Source organism: Micromys minutus (assembly GCF_963924665.1).
Source record: "Micromys minutus genome assembly, chromosome: 31".
In the NCBI taxonomy this organism is placed as follows: Eukaryota; Metazoa; Chordata; class Mammalia; order Rodentia; family Muridae; genus Micromys; species Micromys minutus.
Genome location: NC_137966.1, coordinates 3,006,301 through 3,034,079, shown reverse-complemented (window position 1 = coordinate 3,034,079; position 27,779 = coordinate 3,006,301). Strand labels below are relative to the sequence as shown.

The 27,779-nt window shown below is 44.3% G+C and overlaps 1 protein-coding gene across 1 annotated transcript in view; it reads left to right on the top strand.

The window, feature by feature from the left end:
- Positions 1 to 27,779, top strand: part of ATP10B (ATPase phospholipid transporting 10B (putative)) — a gene marked incomplete at both ends in the record, with an annotated part of 91,217 nt that overhangs the window by 44,155 nt on the left and 19,283 nt on the right. The window contains 9 exons of the mRNA XM_080942274.1: positions 6 to 133; positions 841 to 1,093; positions 1,863 to 2,101; positions 12,220 to 12,408; positions 15,602 to 16,202; positions 18,369 to 18,478; positions 20,827 to 20,953; positions 24,090 to 24,274; positions 27,150 to 27,471. Of these exons, the coding sequence (XP_080798400.1) occupies positions 6 to 133; positions 841 to 1,093; positions 1,863 to 2,101; positions 12,220 to 12,408; positions 15,602 to 16,202; positions 18,369 to 18,478; positions 20,827 to 20,953; positions 24,090 to 24,274; positions 27,150 to 27,471 (2,154 nt within the window). The remainder of the gene's footprint in view (positions 1 to 5; positions 134 to 840; positions 1,094 to 1,862; positions 2,102 to 12,219; positions 12,409 to 15,601; positions 16,203 to 18,368; positions 18,479 to 20,826; positions 20,954 to 24,089; positions 24,275 to 27,149; positions 27,472 to 27,779) is intronic.

Genomic DNA, 27,779 nt, shown 5'->3' with positions numbered 1-27,779 from the left:
CTCAGGCCACAGCCTCTGGAATGGTACCTTTAAAGAGCATCCTCCCTTCGATGTGCCAGATGCTGATGGGAACTTCCTTTCTCTTGCCCTTGGAGGCTTCTATATGTTCCTCACAATGATCATCCTACTCCAGGTAGGAGCTCTCTGACCTCTAAAACTTTACAGACAAGTAGGTGCTAGCCTCAGAAAGAAGGAACAGGGATGAGGTGGGAAGATCGTTTCCGCCTTCTGACGTACCATCAAGTATTCACATTGAAGGTAATGTCAGAGCAACCCCTCAGATAGCTGTAGGGGAAGATTTACGGGGTGAAGAAGGTTTAGAGAGTGAAACAGCAACATGTTTGCATCCCTTTTCCAGACACAGAACAGGAAAAACACTTAAACCATGACCAAAGGAAGATTAAATAGGGATGGAGAGTCCTAAGAGTTGGAGATGGAAAAAGAAACCAAAAACTCAGAAGTTAGAAACTAATCCATCAGGCACTGGACTAGTGAACAAAACCAGCAAAAGTCTGAACCCTCACAACAGTGTCTGTGGCTCTCCGTGAGATCTGAGGATCTCAGAGGTCCCTCAGAGATGGTGCCTGAGGTACTAGGCTCCATCACTGTAGTGGACCAGTGCTGAGCACCTGCCTCATCCCAGGCACCACGTGCTGAAGAGCCATGTTTTCTCTCCATTTGCACTGAGAATTCCGAGGGAGGCTAGAAGTCTCTGACTTATAACCTCTCAGGAAAAGTTCTTATCTTTCTTTTGAATGCCTTTGCTACCTACCCTCTAGTGAGGCTCTGGAGCAGGGATCAAGGCAGCTTGTGACCTGGTGTGACTCAATCTCCCCTCAGGTGTTGATCCCGATCTCCTTGTACGTGTCCATTGAGCTGGTAAAGCTTGGGCAAGTGTTCCTGCTTCACAACGACCTCGACCTATATGATGAAGAAACCGATTTGTCCATTCAATGTCGAGCCCTAAACATTACAGAGGACCTGGGCCAGATCCAGTACATCTTCTCCGACAAGACAGGGACCCTGACAGAAAACAAGATGGTGTTCCGGCGTTGTAGCATTGTGGGCAGTGAATATTGTCACCAAGAAAATGGTATGAGGGTCCATAAGCACCCTTCTCTCTTGAGAGAACAGAGGACAAGGACACTATTCTGATCCCATCCCCCCCCCGCGCACACACACACACACACACACACACACACACACAGAGGTTCCTGTGGCATTTTGGCAAGTTGCTTTAGCTTTCCATATAACAAAGTAAGTTTACATCAAGGATGGGCTCAGATGAACTGTATCCCAATCGTGTATCAGTCAGGAAGCCAGGTTGAGAAATTTCTTGTGTCATTGCCTGTTATGTCAGGACAGGAACCGTATAGAAATGGGGCCAAATTTGGCATATTTAGAAAGTGCCATCCATTTTAACAGATGGCTTAGATTTTACCAAGTTGGTGCTTGTGTTTAGAATGTGAACCATTCTGTAATGTTCCTTTACATGTCTGAAGGTAACATATAGAACAAGTGCACACACACCCAAGAAAGAGAGAGTAAAAAACATTATAGATGTCTCTATCCCTTTTGCTATGGTGATCATTAACCGTTTACATGGGAGCTTATTTCTTTCTAATAATATCACATCTACTGCTACAGGCACTGAGTTTGCTAGTCGCTGTCACATAGTCGGTTACTAAATCTTCAAAATGATCCTGAGTTGGAGTCGAAGAACAAGGTCACATAATGTTCTGCAGTCTTAGCAGCCCAGATACAGTTCTTCATAGAACTTTTCTGTACTCTACTCCAACCCCTGAGTCTAGCATCCCCCAAACACAACTCAGCCAGGATGTAACAAGATTCCTTTTTTACAGCCAAGCGACTGGAGATGCCAAAGGAGCTGGACTGGGATGGCGAGGAGTGGACCCAATGCCAATGTCTGTCCTTCCCACCTAGATGGGACCAGGGCCCAGCAACATTAAGAAGCCAAGGAGGTGCCCAGCCTCTGAGGAGATGCCATAGTGCCCGGGTTCCTATCCAGAGTCACTCCCGACAAAGATCTGTGGGGCGCTGGGAAACCTCTCAGCCTCCTGTGGCCTTCAGTAGCTCAATAGTAAGTACCTGCTTGTATTCACTGAATCACAAATAAATTATGTCAGGAAAATAACAGAAGGTTCTGGAATATAGCAGAGCCTCTATAAACCCTGATTAGTGCAGGATAAAGAGCATAGCTTAGTTGGAAGAGTTCTTTCCTAGCCATGAGAGAGACCTGCGTTCCATCCCAGTACCTCATGAACCAAGTGAGATGTTGCACACCTATTATCTTAGCTCTTGCTACTTAGTGAGTTTGAGGCCAGACAGGACTACATGAAACCCTGTAATTAACTGAAAAGAAAACATTTAAACTGTGAAGAGCTCTCAGAATTGTCCCTCTCAGTCCTATGTGGTGTTCACAGTGCTGTCAGCATACACTTGTTATTTCCAAATGTGGTATATTGCAAATGTTCTGCATTTGAAATTTTACAGGTTCTTTTGTCTTAAATATTAATTTCTCCTCTTCAGGAAATGGAATTAGAAACATCTCTTGTACTAATCCAAAGTTTCCTGGTGGCAGTATTAGCTTGAGTTAAGGAATCCATCCCACATAGGCTGGTACACTCCTCAGTTCCCAGAACCCCTCCCTCTGCCATTTGTCAGTGCCACGGCTGAGAGCCCGCAGCCTCCTCATTATGCAGGCTTTTCCAATTATAGAGCTAAAAGAAAGAATAAATATTTGTCATGTCTGTACTTCCGTAAACAGAAAGACAGAAAGTTTTAGGTCTTTTAAGCTTCGTGCACTTGAAGAAAGGTGAGAGAAAATATTTTAGCAGGAATCAAAGAGGACTTTTAAGGAGCTGGGAAGTAAATATCTATATCCAAATTGTCTAATTGCTTCCTTCCCTTAGATTAGTTCCATGGTTCCGATGTGAAAGTTCAACTCTGTTCTGACTTTTGTCTTTTCATTTTTGATCCCTTCAAAGTCCTTGCTAGGCATTCAGTAGCAAATGAAGAGTCTGAATTCAGTCCTGCAAATTGCACAGCAGTCCTTGGAGGTCGAGGCCAGAGCTGGATCCTTCTGACTCCTTTTCTATTCCTTCCTCTGCACACAGAAATATAGCCTCACTGGTTCTAGAAAATGCCACAGTGTGGACCTGAAGAGATGGCTGAGCAGCTAAGAACCACAGTTCTGTTTCTAGCACCCCTTCTTTAATTCTACACCTCTGAATGAAATGCCCTTCTACATTTTTATATGATATGTTTTCAGTTACTTAAATGAAGTCTCATTGGACCTAGTCTACATGTCTCTGGCACGGCAGTCATATTATATATTTAATAATGAATACCCTGAGCCCCAAGGACACAAGGAGGGAGATTTGGAAGCATTCTGGCAGCAGTGATTTAAAAAAAAAAAAAATCTAGTCATAAATTTAATGGAGGGCCCTTAGCTGATGGCCATGGGTGAGATGTTCTAAGCCCCAAACTGTCTCTAGAACATAGACTATAAACTCAGTGTTCGGCACTGGCTGGCAGTATCAGAAGCAAGTTCTACATTCATTCTAGACAAACAAGGAGGATAATGAATTGTGACTCACCACCTAAGGCATGGATAGGTAGAGACAGTGGTGTGTTCTCTTTATGTATAGCCAAGAACCCGGTATTACTAAAACATCTTTGGGCAATTTTTCAGGAAGGGGATGGACTATAAGTCTGAAAAGGTAGGTTTATAGCTATGCTGTTGGCCTATTAATACATAATATGCTTAATCTGTTTTTATTAGCTTTTTAATCACCTGAAAATACATAAAATTGGGTTTTTTTTATTGGATATTCTCTGCATTTACATTTCAAATGTTATGCCTTTCCCACATTCCCATTCCCCACTCCCCATCCCATTGCCTCCATGAAGGTGCTCCCTCTCCCAACAACACTCTCCCAGCTCAGCACCTTGGCATTCCCCTACACTGGGAAAATGAGCCTTCACTGGACCAAAGGCCTCTCCTCCCATTGTTGTCAAAATATGCTATCCTCTGCTGCATATGCACCTGGGGCCATGGGTCTCTCCATGTGAACTCGTTGGTGATTTAGTTCCTGGGAGCTGTGGTGCATTTGGTTAGTTGATATTTTTGTTCTTCCCATGGTGTTGAAGACCCTTTCAGCTCCTTCAGTCCTTTCTCTAGCTCCTACATTGGGATCCTCCTGTTCAGTTTGATGGATAGCTGTAAGCATCCTCCTCTGTATCAGTCTGACTCTCGGAGAGCCTCTGAGGAGGCATCCATATCAGGTTCTTGCCAGTAAGCACTACTTGGCATCAGAAATAGTGCTTGGGTTTAGTGGCTGCATATGGGATGGATCCCCAGTTGAGGCAGTCTTTGGATGATTTTTTTCTCTACTCCCTGGTCCTCTATTTGTCCCATTATTTCCTCCCATGAGTGTTTTGTTCTCCCTTCTAAGGAGGACTGAGACATCCACCTTCTGGCCTTCCTTCTCTTTGAGCTTCATAATATCTATGAATTGTTTCTTGGGTATTCTGAGCTTTGGGGGCTAGTATCTCCTTATCAGTGAGTACATACCATGAGTGTTCTTTTGTGATTGGGTTACCTCACTTAGGATGATAGCTTCAATTTCCATCCATTTATTTGCCTAGGAATTTCATGAACTCGTTGTTTTTAATAGCTGAGTAGTACTTCATTGTGTATATGTACCACAATTTTTGTATCCATTCCTCTGTTAAAGAACATCTGGGTTTTCTCCAGCTTCTGGCTATTATAAATAAGGCTGCTTTGAACAAGGCATAACATGTGTCCTTGTTAGATGTTGGAGCTTCTTTTGGGTATATGTCCAGGAGTGGTATAGCTGGGTCTTCAGGTAGTACTATGTCCAATTTTCTGAGGTACCACCAAACTGACTTCCAGAGTGGTTGTACCAGTTTACCACCCCACAACAGTGGAGGAGTGTTCCTCTACCTGCACCATCCACTGTCACCTGAGATTTTGATCTTAGCCATTATGACTGGTATGGAGTGAAATCTCTGGTTTGATTTGCATTTCCCTAATGACTAGGGATGTTGAGCATTTCCTTAGATGCTTCTCAGTCACTCGATATTCCTCAGTTGAGAATTCTTTGTTTAGCTCTGTACCCCATTTTTTAAAGGATTATTTGATTCTCTGGCGTCTAACTTCTTTAGTTCTTTGTATATATTTGATGTTAGCCTTCTATCAGATGTAGGATTGGTAAAGATCTTTTCCCAATCTGGTGGTTGCCATTTTGTTTTTTTGAAGTGCCCTTTGCCTTACAGAAGTTTTGCAGTTTTATGAGGTCCCATTTGTCAATTCTTGATCTTTGAGCATAAGCCATTAGTGTTCTGTTCAGGAAGTTTTCCCCTGTGCCTATGTGTTCCAAGATCTTCCCCACTTTCTCCTCTACTAGTTTCAGTCCATTTGGACTTGAGCTTTGTACAAGGAGATAAAAAAGGATAGATTTGCATTCGTCTGAGTGCTCACTGCCAGTTGAACACACACCATTTGTTGAAGAGACTGTCCTTTTTTCATTAATGTTTTTAGCTCCTTTAGAAAATACATGAAATTCTTACTAAGACATTCCCAAAATCAAATAAGACAATGTCTGTGCTGACCTCAAAATCCTGTCCAGTTACCAATCAAATCCACCTGTGTCCCCATCTCAGTTCTACTGTGAATAAGCTTACTTAACACTCAGCAACTAGAGTGAACTAGAAGAATAGCCACCCCATTCATTAAACTATGGGCAATTCTGCTTCATCTTATTCTAAGAAGATAGACAATTAGTATACATATGAAGTGACCTTTCTAAAAGAAAGTTCTTATTTGACATCATGTATAAAAATATACATTGCCATCAGATATTGATGTTACTCCCCTGAGATTCTGATACATATTGTCTATGGATATGAATATTATAATTTCCATTTCTAGTGATTCTAGGGACAGGAAAGACTGAGGTTCTCTCTAGATAGACCACTGACACTCCGACTAAAACTGTACATGCATTGCTCAGATAAGCACTTGAAGCCTTGGCTGAAAGAGAAGATTTGTACTGTAATGGAGTAATGACTGTAGTTAAGATTACTTACTGTCCTTGTAGAGGACTGGCATTCAGTTCCCAGCATCATATGATGACTTGCAGCCCTCTGTGAGCAGAACACAAACATGGTACTGATACATGCATGCAGGCAAAACTCTTACACACGTAGAGTAAAAATAGATATTTTTAAAGAGACCCACTGTCTCTGATTCTGGGCTGGCTGCTGTCAGGTTCTAAAGGAGGGCACTGCAGACTTGGGTGTCATCCCCAGGTAGTTCTCCAGAGCTCTGCCTTAATCTATTTGTGGCAGACCTGCCTAGCTTGCACCCTTCCCACCTGCCTTGGTCCTTTCTTCCACCTGCCCATTCAGCATTTAGCTTGGCATAACCACCCCATCTCTACCTTCCCTTTGGAACTAAGTCAGAGCTTGCTTCAGAAACTCCCAAGCTACCAGGAGTTGTCTACAAGTATACAAGCTTCTCAAGAGATCAGCCATTGGTTTCTCTGGCCCTTGGATTCAAACCAAGACTAAAACAAGATTCAATAGTAGTAGCAACAACCAAAACTGGGTTTGCTTCTTTTTTTTTTTTTCCTTAGTTACCAAATACAAGGAAGCACCAGTGACTATCTCCTAATTGCCTGCTATAAACCTGTGGCTTTAAGGAGGGTAATGTACTTACGAAACTGGCACATCCCCAGCCAATGTTTAATAGCACTGGCAGATGGAAAATAAAATGCCTTTTGCCCTGGTCTGCAAGCAGCCAGGATTCAAGCAGAGTCCTTGATTCCAAGAGCCACCTGTACAACATTTCACCAAAATCGCCAACCCAAAGAACATCATCCCAACCATGGGGTGGATCTGTACTGAGACCCTTCAGTCTCTTCCACTGCTGCCTTCTGTGAACACGTCCCCCACACTGACATCTCTAGACACAATTGAAAGAAGTTCCTAGGGGCAGCTTCTTTCCTACCCATTCCTCTGCGAAACACTCGAAGACTCCTGCAGATTGGTGGGCCAGCCAGTTTCCGCCTGCTGCCTCTGCGAGGTTAGATCGGAGTCCGGAATAAATCAGGCAGACACACATATCTTTTTGCAAGTAATGTGACCACACAGGGCAGGACAGTGCTTAGTCTCCAGGGACCCAAATAGAAGGGTGAAAACGATCAGAAAATACCTTCTTGGGTAGCCACAGTGAATTTTCCTTATACCTACCTTCACTTAACAGTTATGGTTATCTGGGTGAATGTTTGTGCTTCCCTGTTTTTTTTTTTTTTTTTTTTAATCCAAACTAAAAATTATCAAGGTCACAACCCCAGGACAAACATGTCACTGTCTTGAAAAAAATTCCACCTTTTGTTTTTCCAACAACCAGAAAATCCTATTTTCATACTATCAATGCCAACATACAGCTAGGAATGGAAGGGGGGCAAAAGCCACATGGCACTGTCTTCCATCCTCCTCCACCAGAGACACACATCCTCACAGTAGCCTATACAGCCTTCCCAAAGGAGCCTTCCTACACAGAAGCCTCTATGGAGTACACGCACACACACACACACACACACACACACACACACACACACACACACACGAGCGCACATATGTAAATGGATGGTGATGCTTTGAACAGAGAACTTTTGAACTTTGCCCTTTCTCCACTTTCATGTGTGTCTCTGTGTGTATCTGAATGTTAAAAATGTGTGGGCACTTGTATGTGTCCACATGGGTATGCATGTACATGTCTTATATATTCATGCACATGTGGAGACCAAAGATCAGCACATTATCCTTAACCACTCTACTACCTTACTCATATTGGTAAGGTCTGTCAACCAAACACTGAGCTTGCTGATAGGACTACTTTAGCTAAACAATTTGCTATGGGATTTCCTGTCTGCCAAGGCTGGAATTACAGGTGGTCTACCAAGTTCTTAAGTGCAAGGAGTCTGAACTTGGTCTTCATTCTTCAAAGCAAGCACTTTAACCACTGAGCCATTTCCCTAGCCCCAACTTTGCTATTAGAAAAAAAAAAAATCACAAGTTCTACAGAATTCTTCCTATGTCTGGCACACTATGAATTCAGTAGAAAGCAACCTCAGTTTCCTTTCTTAGTGACTGTTGGGACTTATTGGATAGTTGAGCCATTGAGAATTTATATGTATGTGGCAGGCTTTTTGCAATATCAATTTTTAGAACATAGTTGCTACGTTGGAGTGTTTGTACAGATTTTAGTCAGTTGACTTTTCCCAAGATGATGTACATGTCTCCCAGCAACAAGCAGAAGGGCTTTGCTTCCTCCCTACCATGTCAACTATATCTGTGGTTACTGTCGGCATTTCTTTAGAATAGCCTTTCGTTCATTCGGTCAGGTCATCCATCAACATCTATTCGATGGCGGATACAATAGCTAGACAGTGAGAATATAAAGTTTAATAGGGCAGTGGCCCCTTCTCAATTCAGGAATTTACAAACTAATGAAGGGGCAAGTGGGACACCAGTAACTACTGTTGGGACCGTAGGTACAGATGTATTATAAGGGATCAGCCTCCTCTTGGCCTCTGGGGAACTTCCTGGTGAACCCAGCACCTCAACTGGCCTTTGAGACAAGAGTATGGAGGCAACCAGGGAAACCAGCAGCAGCAGCCATCAACTGAGAAGTAGGTGCAAGAATGCAAGTTGTGATAGGAAAAAAATCTGTGCAAGCAAGGTGAAGCACGTGGAGGTGTTCACCCATAGCTGGAAAGAAGGTGAAGTCACAAGAGGCGCCACACCTCCTTGCAGGCCAGGAGCCAGTCAGCCTACTCCTACCTACCAGGAGCTTAGTAGACTTCTGTATCGAGAAGCTGCTATCCCCAATCAGTAACAGTGATGGTCTGACTTGTGTGGCTTATTAAAACTTATTCAAACCAACCTAGGTAAAAAGTGAACTCTATGTTCAGTTAAATAGCTCAAAACCCATCTCAAAAAAATGAGATAGAAAGCCATTGAGGAAGACACCCAGCATGTAACATACACACACACACACCTGAAAAGAGAATAGCAGACCTGTTCTTGCCAAACTTCAGTGTAAGCATATATCCCAGCCAGAAAGGAAGAGCAGTCGTTAGACGCCCATGTGGCATACTCTTACTGTCGAGCTGTGCTCCTGAACCACAAGCACAAGCCCTCCTGTGAGTTAGTTAGACGCGCAGGTTCCCAGGCCCATTGTAAGTGGTCTGAATTTAGTCTCCGTTTGGGAACCACGACCATAACATTTAAGAGGTCAGGTTTATGGGTAAGGAAATTTGAGGTCCTGGCATGGGATCTGAGATCCTGGACAAATTACTTCACATCAATTAGCCTCCTTTGCCTCATAATCAAAACAGAAAATAACAGTAGCTGGCATAGATGATATAAGATGAGGGTATTTAACAAAGGACTTCAGTATGGATCTAATATCAGTAAAGGTAATTTAATGATAACAGCATCCCTTCATGTGGGCCCTGAATCACATAAGATCTGTATGCTCCAGCTGATTAATAATAGAAAGGAGCCAACCGATTGAAAGTCTGGGTACCACAGAGCTCTGGCTCAAAAATCCAGTAAATAGCCTCCTGTTTCTTTTCCTTCAAAGTTACCAGCCATGGGCAAAGGAGCTAGCTGCCTTTGCCTCTGTGCTTTAAGGGCTAAGTTCCCAAATGCTAATAGACCACATGGAAAAAGAATGGCATCCAGAAGAGACCTGCAGAGCAACAGCCCAGCCTAGTGACTAGGTAAAAGTTGATTGACATATCTTCTAATACCAGCAGAAGCATTTTACAACACACTGCCATATAATCAAGTAGAAATGTGTTTTAAAACAGTTTTAATATAGGAATGCAGAGGGCCACTGAAATGGCAAAGCAGGAAAAATTGTCTGTCCCCTACCTTGATGGCTTAAGTAGTTTGGTTCTTGGGAGCCACATAGTGGAAAGAAAGAACTAACTTCCAGACATTGTCCCCGATCTCTACTCATGGTACCCCCCACACATGGACACACACTCAAGAATAAATGAAAGCAAACAACAAAAAAGAGTTAAGAGCTCATCAGTGGTAGGCAAACAAAGTACTCTGGAAAGGAATGATTCAACATCTGCATGTCCCTAACTCCAGGTGACAAGCCATCATCCTCATGGCACTGGTAGACTCTAGGATACCTGAACAAGGACCACGTACCTGCTAAGTGATTCTAGCTGTGGGATCAACCCATGATGTGGTATGTGGTGGAGGGAAAGTTGGCCTGGTTCTGACCCTAAGGCAAGACATGATCATGAGACATTTCCTGCCTCTCTGCAGGAAAACAGAGAATTGACCTTTGATGGCCTCTGAGCTTTCTTCCGACTTCTGGATGTCTGTGAAAAGGTTTAGAACCCTATTCATGCACCATTCTCCAACCCAAAAAAAAGTCCGTTTTTCAGGAAAAGGAACATTTCTACAGTCTCCCAAAAACTCGGGTTTGATATTTGAGCCAGTCCATGGCATCTGGGATGCCAGACACTCAAGGCCCTGTCTCACATAAAGTCCCAAAGGCCAGTTCCTTCTCATGGAGGATCTTGCCTGGTCCAGAAGCAAAGTGATATTTATTCTACAGTCAAACTACCAATAGTCAACTGAGGAAATGCCTCCTGCTTTATTATGAGAGTTTAGATGTGGCACTAAATTTTTTTGCTAGGCATGAGTTTTCTAATCTAAAATTAGAGGTAACAGCAGAAAGACAATAGCAAAGGTCCATTGAGATGACGGATGTTCTGGGAACAGCTGAAACACTGCATGAACAGGAAACAGGAGCTCTTACTGTCAAGAGAAACGGCTCAGTGTTTCGGTAGTGCTGGCTAGTCTGGCTACAGAACTTTAGAGTATTAATGAACCAACCCCCTGTGCCATAACCCCAGGAAGAGAGACACTGTGCCTGTTGTATAAGGATCTGATATGTAATTTGGGCTGCACCCTGTCTTGCTAAGAGCCAGTGATTAAATCATCCCCTATCTCTGGGCTTTGGTTAAAAAACGATTACGTACATCTCCAACATGAAACTGTGACAATCTGGTAGGTGCCTTGAGCTTGAGAAGGTAGAAAGCACTTCACAATGCGAGCTACTTTTAGAAGTACAATATTCAAATGCATGGAAGATGGATAGCCCCTATTCCAGTGCAACAGTTCAAATGGAACGTTCTACAGAAATGTGAAAAGTTGCAAAACTTCGGCTTCAGCTCAGGAAGTTAAAAAAGAAAAAGAGAAAACAGGTCACTTACCACCTCTGCTTTCTCCTGAAGAGCCAGGGACCTTGGGGCATTTTGCTAAGCAAAGCTGGCAGCACTATTTAGTATGGCTTACCAGGTCAACAGCATCTTTCTCCCCAGAATGAACTCAGCTGTACCTTGGCCTACTTCACTCTTCTGCCTCACATGCCTGGTGCCTCTAGTGTCAGGGTAGAACTTGTTTCTGTGACTCAGCAGTCACTGTGAGTTGGATAGCCTGATGTCAACACTTCTGTGGTCATTAATGTCTAAGTGAGACTCTGATGGGTAGGAAAAGGGTTCTTGAGATTGTGTGTCCAGATTCCAACACTGATCTCTAGGGTCTGCTGGTGGGGGGAAAAAAAAAAAAGCTTGTGAGAGGGTATAGAATCAGGAGTAGTTGATGATGCTGATGTTGATGATCTGAAGATCTTTGTGGAAGTCAGAAGTTTCAGGGAGAAAGTGGTGTCTTAGGAGCATGGCCCAGCACACGTGTATGTGCAGGGTGAGAAGAGCTGGAAGAGCTGAGTGGCAGCAGTACTGGTATAAAGTTGGTACAAAAATACACAACTGAGGGCTGTGGGGGGAGCAGGCTCTACCGGAAGCAAGAGGAAGGAAGGAACAAGTGATGAGAAGACATGTTGGGGCTTGGCAACTGATGGTTCCACAGAGCCGACTGAGCCAACTGACAACGAAGAACAAAATTTTTTAAAAAACAAGAGGAGTGATCAGTCCAGCAGAAGGGAGATGTGCTCAACGCAAGACTGCAGGGATGATGGCGTTATCCTCACCCTAGACAGGCAGAGCCTGCTGGGAGGCACCTCCCTTCCCAGTCCTTTCGGGAAAAGACCTCACTGGGGGCTTCTTTTTCTTCTAGGAAAAAGATGTGACTCCTGACAAAAACCTCCTGAGCAAGGTGAGAGATGCCGGCCTGTGGCTGGAGACATCGGACACCAGACTTGCCAAGCCTTCGCACTCCACCGCTGCCTCCATTGCTGACTTCTTTCTCGCCTTAACCATCTGCAACTCCGTCATGGTGTCCACAACCACTGAGCCCAGAAAGAGGGTAAGTCCAGCGATGGTTGAGAATGGGGGTGGGAAGAAGAAGAAGTACAAAGGCAGCTGGGAAATCCCTGATCAGAAAGGCACAGCCCATTGGTGCTAACTACAGCATCATCAGCCCATCTCTCTGAAAGTTGGATCATCCCTGTGATCTCCCTAGGTCTGGTTCCCTCTTTAGACCTTAAATGGGGAAAATTACACAGCAGCTGTTTGTACGACCTTCAACCTTGGTCTGTCCATCTGCGGGGCACATACTGAGTTAATAGTTATTGAGCATGTGGCTGGGTGCCAGGTCCTGTGCTAACTACTTTCTCCATAATCACTTTCAATCCTGGAATCTGGATTTAACAAGTGAAGTCTGAGGGCCTGACTTACAAAGTGTTGTTAACATGTGGCAGAGTCACCTGTTATGGTTCCCAACAGTATCTTATCATATACTGGAATCTGCTTTTATGTACAGGTTAAAATTAATTAGCTTGTGTGTTATGTGCTTTCCTTGGAAACAATCAAAACTTCTGAGGGTATATGAGTCTTCAGCTATCTATAGACCCAGCCAAGATCCCTACAAGTCAGTGATAGGAATAATTTGCCTGCCACCAGAAGTATTATTGCAGGCATGGATGCTGTGTCACAAGTACATTAGTAGGTGACAGAGAGTTCTGACCTCTGAACACCTGAATAATCAGTAGCCTAACATTGCCTGAAAAAGAGAAAAAGAGGCAAGCTTGAGATGACCACCAGTCTGTAGCCCTGCAGGTCCCTACAGCTCCCAAGACTAGAAGAATGACATCTGGGACTAAAGACCCCAGGTGGGAGCAAGTCTCAGACAGATAAGCCTCACACGGGGTCACCAGGTCAGGCAAGCAAGGAGCAAGACTGAGATGGCCACCAGACCAGTGCCATGGGGAGATGAACATCAGTCAGGCCCTGTACAGTCTTGTGGGAGGATGGACAAAGCAGTCCATGCCTGGCACCAAAATTTATATGTGAGGTATAATATTTCTGAGGCCACTCCTAAGATGATTCCAGACACTCAGACCCCAAACGCCTGTAAAGGGAGCAAGTAAGGGGAGGGGGGACGAGGGCACAATGAAGAAAGGCAGAACTGGAGACTCAAGGATGCTGTGGAACATCCTGGTATGAGTAGCTGGTGATGCCACCTGGGACCATGATAGAGTCCTGGCCTGTGCTGACCCTGGGGGCCATGTCTGGATGGGTCCATGACCCTGAAGCAAGACCAGGTAGATATCTCTGGTCTGCTGCCTGGGGACATGTTGATATCTGAGCGAACTGACTCCTCAATTGGGCATCTTGGAAGAACAGGACAGCTGCCCCTGTCCCTCACCAGCAGCAGCACTTGGAAGACCAGGCCCCGCACCTCACGTAGGTAGCACAGTAGTGCTGCACCTGACGGTGGGGGTGCAGGTGAGTCAGCCTGACGGTGTGTGAGTCTGGGAGAGCTGGCCCTGCTACTTGTTTGCTGTGCTGTAACATGGAGAAGGACAGATGAACCCTCTTGCCCCTTGTCATCTTCAGGCAAGAGACCTGGCCCTGAGGTCATAAGAATGGGAGATCTAACCCTGCCCCTCACCCGCTGCAGCACTTGGGAGAACAGACCTGCTCACCTGGACAGCACAGTGGAGCTGGCCCTGAATGTGGAGGTTACAAGGACTTGAGTGTAGGAGAGCCAGCCCTGCCTCTTCTCTGCTGTGCAGTGGTGTCAGAGAAGGAGAGATCCCCCCCCCCTTTGCCCCTAACACTGGTATAGGGCAGGAAAGTTGGCCCCAATGGGGTCTGAAAGCAGAAGAGCTGAACATGTTCCTTACCTGAGCATCTCAGCAGAGCTTGCCCTGGGTGTGGAGGTTGAGGGTAAGCCAGATTCAAGGGTGTGACTGTGGGAGAGCCATCTCTACCTCTGTTCTTCTAGGCAGTAGCACAGATAAAGGAGAGATGCTCTTTTCCCCTCCCTCATCCCTCACCATCTATGATAGACAGGAGAGCTGAACCCTAGATCACAAGAGTAGTAGAGCCAAATCCCCTCTCTTGGGCCCAGATCCAGGGATTAGAATTGGCTCAACTCAACACTGACCCCATCAACAAACTCAGGAAGGGGCCAGTCCTACAGATCCAAAACTACGGGATCTCCACCACATAGGGCAGTCACAGGATATCTGAGAGGAATCCCAGTGAGGTTCCTGTGTTGGTAGGTTAGCAGAAACCAGAGGTCTCATTCCAAACCAACAAGTCATTGCAAATGAACATTTGCAAGCAAAGAAGTGTGGGGAAAATGGAATGTTGTGAGACACACCGTGACACGCTATAGCTTCCACAGTGAGATTTGATTATTTCCCCCTGTTATGGGAGAGATTACAAGGGTGGAAGATGGACATGAAAAGAGGGGAAGGTAAGTGGGGTTAAGGTGCAGGGAGTAAAATTCACAAAGAACCAATAAAAAGTTTTAAAAAATAATGATGATGATTGGGTGCAAACATGTGGCTATAAATCCAAGAAAACAGGACTCATTAGACTATAACTTCTCATTATGCAGAGATTTCAAGCCACCCAGAAAAATCACCTCATGATGAAACATTTTCAGTGATATATAGGAGGCAGAACACATTATCTGAATAAGCAACTATTTTTGAGAAGTACTATTTGCGGAAAGCTAGCGGCCAAGTTCAGTTTTCAAGCTAATGAGAAGTCTGGCACTGGCACATAGCTCCAAGCTAATTGCTGGACCCAGACTCAGAACTGAGTCCCAACTCTATTACCAAAACACTGAGGTATCATGGCGAAACTATTCACCATCTGGGCCTCTGGTTTCCACACCCGTACTGACAGTAGCCCATCGAGTTTCAGGGGAAACCAAATGTGATGATTGGTGCACAGAGAAAGCAGCTTCCATCTGAGAGAAAGAGTGCTGAGGAGCGTTTCATTTTCATCCCCTTCTCTCTTTCCACCATGGCCAGAGTGAGATGTTCAAAAACTACAAATATGAGCACCGGCCACAGCTAGACGGAAACATCTGAGCTAACACCCTCTTTGTGTGGGTGGGAAGGCTGAGATCCACAGAGCACGTGGGTTTGTCTATGACCACAGAAGACCCAAATAATGCTCTGATGGCAAATTACTTTCATCCCCGTATAAGACAGCTTGCAAGCTTATGGTAATGCTGCACTTTCCTTACTCAACCACAGGTCACCACTCCACCGGCCAACAAGGCTCTGGGGACATCCTTGGAGAAGATTCAACAGCTCTTCCAGAGGCTGAAGCTTTTGAGTCTCAGCCAATCCTTCTCATCCACGGCCCCCTCTGACACAGATCTAGGAGAGAGTCTGGGGCCCAACATGCCCACCATGGACTCCGATGAGAAAGATGACGCATCTGTGTGTAGCGGAGACTGTTCCACTGATGGTGGTTACAGAAGCAGCACATGGGAGCAGGGTGACATCCTGGGGTCTGAGTCAGGTACTTCTCTGGAGGAGGGGCTGGAGGCCCCAGCTCTCAGCCTAGATGGACCAGAGCTGTGCTACGAGGCTGAAAGCCCTGATGAGGCAGCCCTAGTCCATGCAGCCCGTGCCTACAGTTTCACACTAGTGTCTAGGACACCTGAGCAGGTGACTGTGCGTCTGCCCCAGGGTATCTGCCTCACCTTTGACCTCCTTTTCACCCTGGGCTTTGACTCCGTCCGGAAGAGAATGTCAGTGGTGGTGAGGCACCCCCTGACGGGTGAGATCGTCGTCTACACCAAGGGTGCTGATTCGGTGATTATGGACCTGCTGGAAGATCCATCCTGTGGTGAGTTCACATCATCAGGCCAGGAAACACGAGTCCTATAGTCCTAGAGGCAATGTGGAATGGTGACAAGGGACCCTAGTTAAAGGTCACTCTAATGTCTCAGTGGGACCCAAGTCCACAAGATACTCTCAAAACAAGATCCTTAGAACACACTGAATTATCCATCACCTTGACTTAGAGAATCAAGGTGTTCATTAATATGTTCAAAACTTTGTAGAGTGTAGAGTCTTTTATAAGAGAAGTCATTTTACCTTCAGATTTTCCAGTTTCCAGGTTTCTACACTCACTAAAATAATCATTAGTCATACCCATATCCAGCTTTCTGGCTACCAAAAATATCCATTAGTCACATCCTAGAGCACATTGTGGTCCCTCAAGTGTCTCTCTTTATTACTATTTCCTCAGAGCCCACCCCACCAAGATAGATTTTCATAAACTTGCACGGGGCCAGAAAAAAGTTCCAAAGTCCCTACGTATCAGTGTCCAATCTTGGAGACGCAGGAATTGGTATGCAGCCGCAACCTGATTGCTAACAAGGAGAAGACAGTGATAGGGTTATGATTCTCTGAGGATGGTGGATCCTAGCCAAGCTTCAGAATTGCCCAGGCAGCCCAGAGCCTCCTGCCTTATCAGCTGTGGATCACAGCCAAGAGGTTCATGGGGACTGATTAGTGTTTAGAATGAGAAGGGAGCTAATTAGTTCTCTTCATCCCCAGACTCTGGCAGACAAGTGCTTCTGAGCTGAGAGAGGAAACCATAGCACTCTGGGCACCGGAGCCATGTTGCCCTGGAGATGTTTGTTTATTCCTTTCTCACCTGATTGCAGAAATGGGTTGGAGATGCTGCCAATAAAAACCACAATTATAGTGTTGCTGCCTTAAGAAAGAGACAACGCTTTGAAAGGGAGGGGAGAAATAAGATCAAGTTTAGTATATCTGTGGTACTTGATCATTTAGTTTGACTACAAGGTTCCTGGCAGCCTGGTGGGGGAAAACGCAAGGGCTCACAGGGTGAGCTTCCAAAGGGATGGTTTTAAAGATAAGATAGTGTGGTGTTCAATTAGGCATTGCTTACATGAAGACTGTACTTAGGTCATTTGATCAATGAGGAAATGATAATTGAAAAGGTATTTATACTGTATAAAGATATATTTATCGGACTTCTCTGTACTTAGTGAGACCACTATTAGAAATTATATTTTGAGTTGGTGTTGTATGAAGGAATGGGTGTGGTGTACAAATTCTATTCACTCCTGAAGATCTCTCTAAAACCTCTGTCCAGTGCTGGTACGGGATTCTAAAGCCTTCATTGCTGAGATTTACAGAGCACTCTAATTGATGCCTGGTGCCTATCACAGCCTAGATGAAGAAAGGACAGCATCAGATCCTATGCCTTCCCAACCAGCCAGCCCTAAACTGTTCCTACTGTCTAATAGAGAAAAATTAATGATTTTAGAAAGAAATAAGCCATGTGGAACTTTAACATGGGGATTTTTGAACAAGGGAGTGAGGTATTTTTCACACTAAAGTTACAGGAAATGCAAAAGCTTTTTTTTTTTTTTTTTTTTTTTTTGTAACACCATCCTCCGTATTGAAAGAAAGCCTAAGTCAGCAAACCCAGTGCGCTGAAGAAGTCTGCTAATGAGATCCAGGTTTGCAGCTGTCTTGGAACTGAGCTTGACAAGAACTAAAGGAGATGACAGGGAAGATGACGGGTTGTCTAAGTTTCAGGGAAGAGTTTGCAAAGTTGGGTAGCTCTCCGGGCGAGGCTGGCTACGGAAAACATACCTTGGGTACCAAAAAGACTGAAATTCCTAGCCCCCAAGCCTCCACCTGATGATAGTGCTGTATTAACTTTCTAGGCGATTCTCTAGTTAGCAGATGTATTTGGACAATTTCTTAGATTACCTCCCTTCCTTAAGTGACATTTTTCCCAGCTAGGCTTTTGAAGAAAAGCTCTAAGAGACAGGCAGTGTGAGGACTCATAGGATTATCATTTTCCAAGGCAGTTTGTTATCAAAAGACCTCTTCCATGTTCCTAGGGCGGGCTGGAAAGGGGCCTCCTCTTTTAAGACGGTTGTAGTTAACTGGGAAGACTCCAGGGAGTTGAGGGTGAAACTCTGAGCCTTTGCCCATGGCTTCATGGGCAACAACAACTATTTGACAGTGAGTGATACCGATGTGGAAAGGAAGCTGAAGAGAATCCGAGCCCGGACCCAAAGACATCTGGACTTGTATGCAAGAGATGGCCTTCGAACCCTGTGCATCGCTAAGAAGGTGAGAACTGACCAGCCTGCTGGCGTGCTCCAGATGTTAGCATTCCTACATCCGCTTTCAGTGTGTGTGAGAGAGAGGGGGGGGAATGGGGGGAGTTCTCCAATCTCTGGAGCCTCCACAGAACTGAGCTTACAAACAGGTCTTCAAGCTTCCATGGCCAACACTATATTGACTGCTCTACCTCCCCAACTGTTTTTCCTTCCTTCCTTTACAAAAGATCACTGTTTTGTTTTATTAAGCTTCGTAGTTAATATTCTTGGCTACTGAATCTTGGACCATGCACATATATTAAATAAGGACCCCAGCCTTTGCTTGGTGGTGTTAGTTATATTCTTAGTAACTTTGTGGAGCATAATCTCACTGAGTTGTCCAGGCAAGCCTTGAACTTGTGATCACCTGCCTTCATTTCCTAAGTCACTGGAACTATGGTTCTACATCCCACCTGGCTAGATTTGTGATGTAGAACTATTCTGACTCAAGGCAGAAACCCACGACTGTGACAATTTGACTGAGGCAGAAATCTGAACAGACAAACTATATATCTGTTCCTTTAACCATTCTCTATCTTCTTTATATGTGTAATAGGTGACCTGCAACTCATAAAAATATTATTTATTTATTTGTATTTATTCTTTGAAAATTTTATGCATGCACTTAAGGCATCTTGATCCTATCCACCCATTCATAAATATCATTTTATCTTCAAAGTAATCTTTTAATTTTTGAATTATTTGTCTAAATTAAAATTTGGGGAGGATGTGTATGTGCATGTATGTGTTCACATGAAAGAAATCTAGCTTTCTGGTTTCTGTTGAGAATCTGAGCCTTCCTTGATGGTACCAATTTGCATAACTATATAGAGGCTAATCCCTGTGATGAGGATGTCTTCAGCTGTATTCTGATTTTTCCTACATCCTCACCATTAGCTACTGCTTTACCTTTGGCTCTGATGTGGCCATACAGATCCCTCACCTCTTGTTCTCAGATACTTGACTTTTAAGCTCCTACAAAAGAGGTAGAAAAGGGGGACAGAGCAAGGGCGTCTGGTGAGAATATGTGATATCTGGTAAGGATGCCATGGTGCTCACACATTTTTAGGTGGCCAGAATCAGTTTCTCTTCTACAGACCTCCAGGGCTGCTCATCTGATCCATAGAGATTAAATAGATTCACTTTAAAACCAGGCCTATCTGGGTACAGGTCCCACTCTTGCCGCTTTTCAATGTGCCTTTAGGATAGCTTATTAGAGTATAACTATACCCTAACCACTGTCTGTCCCATAAATCTCTGTCTCTTGTTATACACTGTACATTTCTCAAATGCAAAAGACCTACTCATGGCCCAGAATGGTGATGTGTGCCTTTAATCCTAGCACCTAGGAGGCAGAGGCAGGTAGATCTCTGAGTTCCAAGCCAAGCAGGGCTATATTGTGAGGTCCTGTCTCAGAACAAGGAAATAAAAAAATACCTACATCCCCTTGATTTTCCCTACAGCAACACACAGAAGGACTCAATTAATATCCAGTGCTTGTATAAAAGGACCATTCGCTTATTAAAAGAGAATGCATACATTTAACATGATGGGCCAAAGGTGCTCTGGGACTTCAAAGTAGGAAGTTACTTTGTACATTTAGTCTACAGGCTGTGGAAATTCTGGCTGCTGCTTTCTTGATGCATCATTGGATCAGAAATGGGGTCAAGTTCATCACTGTTTCATAGTACTTATACATTCTCTTCCTCGAGACTCCTGGGGTTGGGTCCTTTCATACAATCTATTTTGACCATATTCTCCCTTTCCAACTCATCACCTTAACTTCTCCTGGACCTGTCCTCCCTCTCCACCCTCACAATACTATGTTCTTCTCTCGTTATAGAGTAACTCATCAACTTCATATCATCCATATTCTGGGCCTAAGGCTACCCACTGCAGCATCAACTCCTTGAGTCTTATCTCACATGTCAGCTGTCAGTAGGACCTCCCCATCCAACAGAAAGCAAGCCCCTTCTCCGTTCCTCTGTACAGACTCTACAGTATTGTCCTTTCCACTGCTTGCATAGTACTCCTTAAAATGAACTAGTCCTTTAAGCAGCTTACCTGACTAAATCATCTCACTCTCCGTCAGTGGCATCCTGAAACCCAAGCATAGCAGGAACTCAGACGTTTGGTGATCATGGAATGTAAGGTTTAATCTTTCATCAATTTATGCATTCAAAATATCACGATGAAAAATTCTACGCCCAATTCTGTGAGGTCCACTTAGACTTACAGTAGGCCAGCATTTCAGGAACAAGGAGGAATCCCATTTGATGGTCCATTCAAGGTTACTGATAATCCTCTTCTGTCTCATAGGTCGTAGATGAGGAGGACTTCCAGAGGTGGGCCAGTTTCCGGCGTGAGGCAGAGGCATCCCTAGACAACCGAGAGGAGCTTCTGATGGAGACAGCCCAGCACCTGGAGAACCACCTCACTTTACTCGGTAGCTAAAAAATAAGACATTGCTACATTAAAAAGAGAGAGAGAGGAATGCTACAAGTTAGGATAGGAACTGTTGGCCAGGATTCTGGTGCTGCTACAATTTTGTCTCATTTAGGAGCCTCCCCTGGGTTTTTCCAGACTTGTGGCATAATTGGGCCATGCCAACAACCAGCCCTGTTTCCTAGAGTTGTCCTGAGAAAATTCCTGGACTCCCCACTGGAAGAGTTTGCCTTCTTCCCCAACAGCAAACTCCTCTGACCAATCAAATACTTTATTGTACACCTACTATGTGCACAAAGTAGCATGCTTAGCTTTGCAGCTAGAGTGAGAAATGGATATCATAGTCTCCACATTCCCACAGCTCAGTATCTAGCCTGAATGGTTAAGCAAGTCATAGCATCATTCAGGAAGTGATAGGAGCTGGGACAGAAGATGTACAGATGGGGCATGAATGCAAAATAGGAGATACCAGCTCACACTGGGGCCAAGAGGGTTTGGAGAGGCCACTAGCTGAAAAGAAAAAGATACGTTATTCAGAAAAGGGGGTTTCATAGCAAAATATAGGGTCTAAATGAAAGGCAGGAAGTGAGATCTGAGAAGTGGAAATGTCAGAGATCTTCTTTAGCTGGACCACAGTATATAAAAGAGAATGGATAGGAGTTAAGAGCAGCCAGCACATCCCAGTTAATAAAGGGCCATGTAAGTCATACACTCAACACTCATGGGGTACTTTAGTAAAATCACCAGGGCTGCCACTGTATAAAGGTAGGCTGATGATCCAGGGGCAAGAGAAGTATCAAGACTGATCGGGAGACAGGCTGGATGTTTGTAGGAAGAAGAGCATTGGAGAACTGAAGACCGAAAAGACTTGCTTAGGGAAATTAATCTCCTGTTTTGGGAGAGATACCCTCGTCTCTAATCACTCTGAGGCCACTAGGATCGAAGAGAAGTAGCAGGAAAGAGTTTAGGTTTAGGGAAATTTTTTATAGACCCCCCAACACAAGAAAGAAGTAGAGGTGTGCACTGGCCACTAAACCAAAAGCCATCTTTCACTGCTACAAGACGGTGAGACCTTGACACCTAAAAGGTAGCAGCAGACTAGTTGGACAGCCTTCAAACAGAAATTTTTATTCTTTAGCACATTCTGCCTCTTGCCTTGTGTCTTGGCTGTGGAGACCTATGTTTGCTGCCTCATAAGCCCTGACACTTCTAAAGCTGGAAACAAGAATCATTTTTATAAAAACCAGAAGGCAGCTAGTTCAGAGTAGTCTACCCACCATACAAGGCCACAGGGAGTCACCCCATCTGGGGTGCCCACCGCTCTCTCACCTCCTGGAAATGTCTTTGGCTTCAGGGTAGCACCAAGTCTGAGCCACAGAAGATATTCATTAGCTCTGCTGAAGGACTCACTTGTCAAAGCCTGTCAGCTTTCCTGTCTAGGAGAGGCGTTCACAGCCTTCCTGTTTCATTTTCTCTTTCACACAAATAAATGTGTTTTTCCTCTTCCCTCCACACAGCCTCCCTGTCCCGTGAATCGATTTCCTGAGCTCACCACGAAGGCTAAACCTCACAGAGAAAGATACTATTTAAGCCATCATGGCCCATAGACTTGTTTATCTATGTATTTGTACCTGAAACACAAAGCAGGCACATTTGACGAGATGAGTTCTTTTCTTTACTTCAAGGTGGCTGGAGAATGTGACTCAAAGCCAGAACCCTGTGACCACCAAAACTCTGTGCAGCCTTCACACTAAGTCTCAGAATACGAGTTCTTCTTTTCAATATGCAGCCAACATGACTGCCCCGCCAAGACAGTGACACTCTGGATTGTTCAAAGAAATAAAACCTCTGCTTCTCCTCTAAGTGAATTGGTTAGCCATTAGTATGTGGCCCAGGATCATTTTGAATGCAGATGGCATTTTGATTAGGCACTTAGCAACTATTTAATATCTGGGTATATATTCATCAGGGTTGAGGCAAAGCTTGAGATCATCCACAAATGATGGCACCTGCATGTCTAATTGTGTCATGAATAGAAGCAAAAACAAATGGGAGTCCCTATTAAGTCTGCCGTGATCTGCACCAGAGCAAGTTCCTGTCTCTTCGATACTTACCGCCTTGTGTTACCACAAGCCACCACCAGGTCTCCTCTGCATTCCTGCCTAGTCCCTGAGAATCTCTCATCCTGATTTTCTAGAATGACCTGAAAATACACGCCTGATCCTGTCCCCCCCCCCAACTTAACTCCCCTTAACAAATTTCTTTGCTGCCAAATGAACCGTGTATCTCTCAAGGCCCTGACACAACCCAAAAACCCCTTTCCCTCTCTCTCCCTCCCCTTTGACTCCTGTCTAGTCATATCCTATTCTGAATTCTAGGCCTTCACAGATGCTGGTCCCTCTACCTGGAATGTTCCTCTGCCTCTGCCATTGATCTCCCTGGTCTAAACAGAAATGGTCTTTCATCAGCAAAACTTTCCCTTGCCTGTTGAGGTGACACTCTGTGTCCATTCACAAAGCCCTCTGACCTTGTCATGTAGCTCAATTATAACCCTTCATCCAATAACCTGAGTCCTGGGCAGGTAGCAGTTGTCCTAACTAAGGTTACTAGTGCCATGATGAAACGCTATGACCAAAGGAAAGTTGAGGAAGAATGGGTTTATTTGGCTTACACTTCCACATTATTGTTCATCACTGAAGGAAGTCAAGTCAGGAAATCAAATAGGACAGAAAACTGGAAGCCGGGGCTGATACAGGAACTGAGGAGTCCAGCTTACTGGCTTGTTCCTCATGGCTAGTTCAGCCTGTTTTCTTATAGAACCCAGGACAACCAGCCCAGAGGTGGCCACACACCAGTAAGTTATACTGGGCTAGGCCCACCCACATCAATCACTAATTAACGAAATGCCCTATAGGCTTGCCCACAGCCCAATCTTACAGAGTCATCTTCTCAACTGGGGCTCCCTTCTCCAAAATGACTCTAGCCTATGTCAAGTTGACATAAAATTAGCCAGCACACCAAGTGTGCACAGACTAATACAGAGAATGTGTTCGATGAACGACTGTGTAATTCTGTGGGGGAAGTAAGCTGCCACCACATTTGACCGGACTGTGCTCCCATGTCTTTGGTGTTTCCAGGAGCCACTGGGATTGAAGATCGACTCCAAGAAGGGGTTCCGGATACCGTTGCTGCACTGCGGGAGGCTGGAATCCAGCTGTGGGTTTTGACAGGAGACAAGCAGGAGACAGCCGTCAACATTGCGTATTCCTGCAAACTGCTGGGTCAGACTGACACTGTGTACTCCATTAACACAGAGAATCAGGTGAGGCTGAAGACGATTGAATGCTGATATACACAGCAGCCCCTCAGCCAACCCTCTGTCTAGATCTTAGATCTCAGATGATCTGAAAGACATTTGGTCTAGCATCCAACGGTCCACCCACATACTTAGTAAACTGGTCATTTCGATGCTGCAATTTGCCAGAAAGTTTGAGCCTCCCTACTTTACAGGTAAGGACATGGAAAACCACAAAGGGTCAGTCTCCTGCCCAACAGCTTTTCCCTGCTAGTCTGCTTATCTAGGCACAAAATCTAGACTTCTGCCCTCTTGCCAGGCTAGTGCAAGTCACATATACCACACCCACTTACTCAATTGTCAGTATCTTGCTGGTTAAGATTAACCCCCCCCCATTGAAAAATCCCACTGAAACTGAAATTATTCAGAGCTTAAATTTTCAACATCCATTTATATGTCTCAGAGCAGCATCCAAAGTGGGATAATCCATTTTGGGGGTATGTCAGGATGAGATGGGAGAGAATGTATAAGAAACAAAAGCCAAAAAATCAGTATTTCCCACCAGAGTAGGTTGTGCAAAGTTTGAGAACCAAGAAAGCGTAGAATGAGATCTAACGCGATGTCTTCCGAGCTGCCATTAGGAGTTTGGGAGGCAGGTATAGAAAGTGAAGTAAGGAGTGTAGAAAGTAAGAGCAGAGTTGGGATTCAGCAGATAAGACAGGCACTGTATCCACGGGCAGTGGGAAGAGGGAACCTAGTATATGGCATGGGAAAGGATGAGTGGAAAGGCAGGTGAATGGAGGCGACCAGAGTGGGAGAGAATGCTGGCCTCTCGATGCCTGAGCTAGACCCCAGAATAGAAGTTTGGAAAGATTTACGTTTGGTTTTTATACCATGAAGAAAGATGCATTATTTGAGAGAGAGAGAGAGAGAGAGAGAGAGAGAGAGAGAGAGAGAGAGAGAGAGAGTAAAATTCTCTTCTTTGGGAGAGAGTCCTTGAGTCTACTGCTGGAAGGAACCACCTTAGCACTGTTTACTGCAGGTTACCAACAAAATGTTAACTATTCAGCAACAACAACCATTGTGATTAAAACGTGGAAATAAATGCATTCAGGTTTAGCCAGGACAGCACAGTTCCGGTGACTGTGTGGTCCAGTCTGGAGGGATTTATGCAAATGGAATGCCCAACTTCCAGCAAGAATCACCCCCATTATCTTTCTTAAATAAATGCTCTAGTAAAGGTTTATACTCCAGAACCAGTTTCTGTGGCCCCTGCACTTCTGGCAACAAGCAATTTAGCATCTCCTAGGGGAAGATTGGGGAAAATGAGCTGTATCTGCTCCAGGAAATACTCCAGTGATTGTTAAACAGTACATCGAGCTGCCCTAGATCTGTCACTCAAAGAGTAACTTCGCCAAAATCCACCCAAATCTACGTAGCACCTCAACTACTTCTTTTAATGATTTTATTTAAGTTAACTCATTTGAATAATACTTTACTTTTAGAATAGGTTTTTAGAATTTTGACTAATAAAGAAATAGCATCCCTTACCATGGGAAAAAGAACCTGATAGGCTTAGGGGATGGCTCAAACCATAAAGTACTTGTAGCACAAGTATAGGATCAGAGTTCAGAGCCCCAAAACCTGCATAACAAGTGGGCCTGGGACATGCCTGTACTCCTGGCACTTAGAAGGCTAAGACAGGGAATTCCCAGGGCAGGCTGGTAGACAGACTAGCCAAATTGGCAAGTTTTACATTTAGTGAGAAGAGACCTTGCCTTGGTAAAGTGCAGAAAGATCAAGGCAGGCACCCAACATCCCTCTGGCCTCCATATGCACAGGACACGGGCACACACACACATGTGTCAACATCCATACAGAAATGCATGCATGCCATAATTACATGGAAATTACAGTTATGAGTATAACAGGCTATTAAAGTTATTTATATTATTATCTTCTACCTTCTCAAGCTTCATTAAAAGGTGATGTTTACAGGAGTTGAAAAGATATCAGAAGAACAATTAGTACTATGATTTGATTTTATCACTGATATAATTCAAAATGTTAGACAAGAATTTCTAATTAAAAACAACTTCCTCTTTGAATTTCAAAATAGCATCATTTATGAAAAATCATAAAACTAGCATGGTAGTGGTACATCTTTAGTCACTTGAAAGGGGGAGCAGTAATATCACAAGTTCAAGGCCAACCTGAACTGTATCAAAAGACCATCTCAAAAGTAGAAAAAAAATCACTCTTTGAACCAATAAGAATTTCACATTCATGGTCAGTTCAGACCAACATGAAAAATACTGTTTAGCACAGTTCTTAAGATCTCTGTGGAATAGACCAATAGATCTACAGAGGGTGGTCGATTTCTTTTTAAGTTAGAAGCCACATTTGAAGAAGTAAGGCTCCTGCATCACTACTGTTTGGCTGACATTGACTAAGGTACTAAGTTACTCCTCGTTTAGGTCCTTTCTAAACCAAGACTAGGTACACCTACAACAATGTATAAGGGCACAACAGGGAGCTGGGGAGACTTGGAGGAGACAGAAAACAGCTGATACAACAGTATGAACTACTGACAGTGTCTACCAACTTATTAGTGCTGATTTTTATCTTATACCCAGTTGCCATCTTGGAACAGCCACTTCTATTCCCAAATCACCTTCTGTTCCAGCCACTAATGTCTCAGAAGTTAGTACGGTTTAATACTGTTTCAAATGCTACAGAGAAATAATGAATGTAGAGGGAAAAAAAAATCCTAAATCACTTATACAATGGAGTCTTATAAAAAGTATTATATCTTATCTTACTAAAAGGGTACAGTTTTAACAAGCAAGGTTGCTTACTAATACTTACATGTATTATATATTAATTACATGACACTCGGCAGGGAACGTGTGAGTCCATCCTCAACTGCGCATTGGAAGATGTAAAGAGAATTCATGAACCGCAGCAGCCAGCCAGAAAACTCTGCGGGTACCGCATTCCATCTAAGATGCCATCTGTTAACTCGGGAGCTATGGCTTCTGAAATTGGGCTGGTCATTGACGGGAAGACACTGAATGCAATCTTCCAGGGAAAGCTGGAAGAGAAGTTCCTGGAATTGACTCAGTACTGTCGTTCTGTCCTGTGCTGCCGCTCCACCCCACTGCAGAAGAGTATGATCGTCAAGCTGGTGCGAGACAAGCTGGGCGCCATGACTCTTTCCATAGGTACCCTTCACGCTGGGATGTGGGTGGTATCCTGGCAGGAATGGCCTGACCTGGGTCAGCTTTGGAAACTGGTATGAGTAGGCAGAGGTTCATTGTCTTTGTTAAAAAAAAAAAAAAAATCACAATCAAGATGCCAATGTTAGGAGATGAAGCAGGGGCCAGTAGATTAGAGCAATGATCAAAGCTCTTAGAGCTGGCTAGTTAGCTAAATAAAAATCGGATCTTAGATGGCGGTCACTGCCAAACAAGGGCCTTGAACTCAAAACATGAAAATAGTTTTAAAAACTATTTCTTCCAGAAATAGGCAA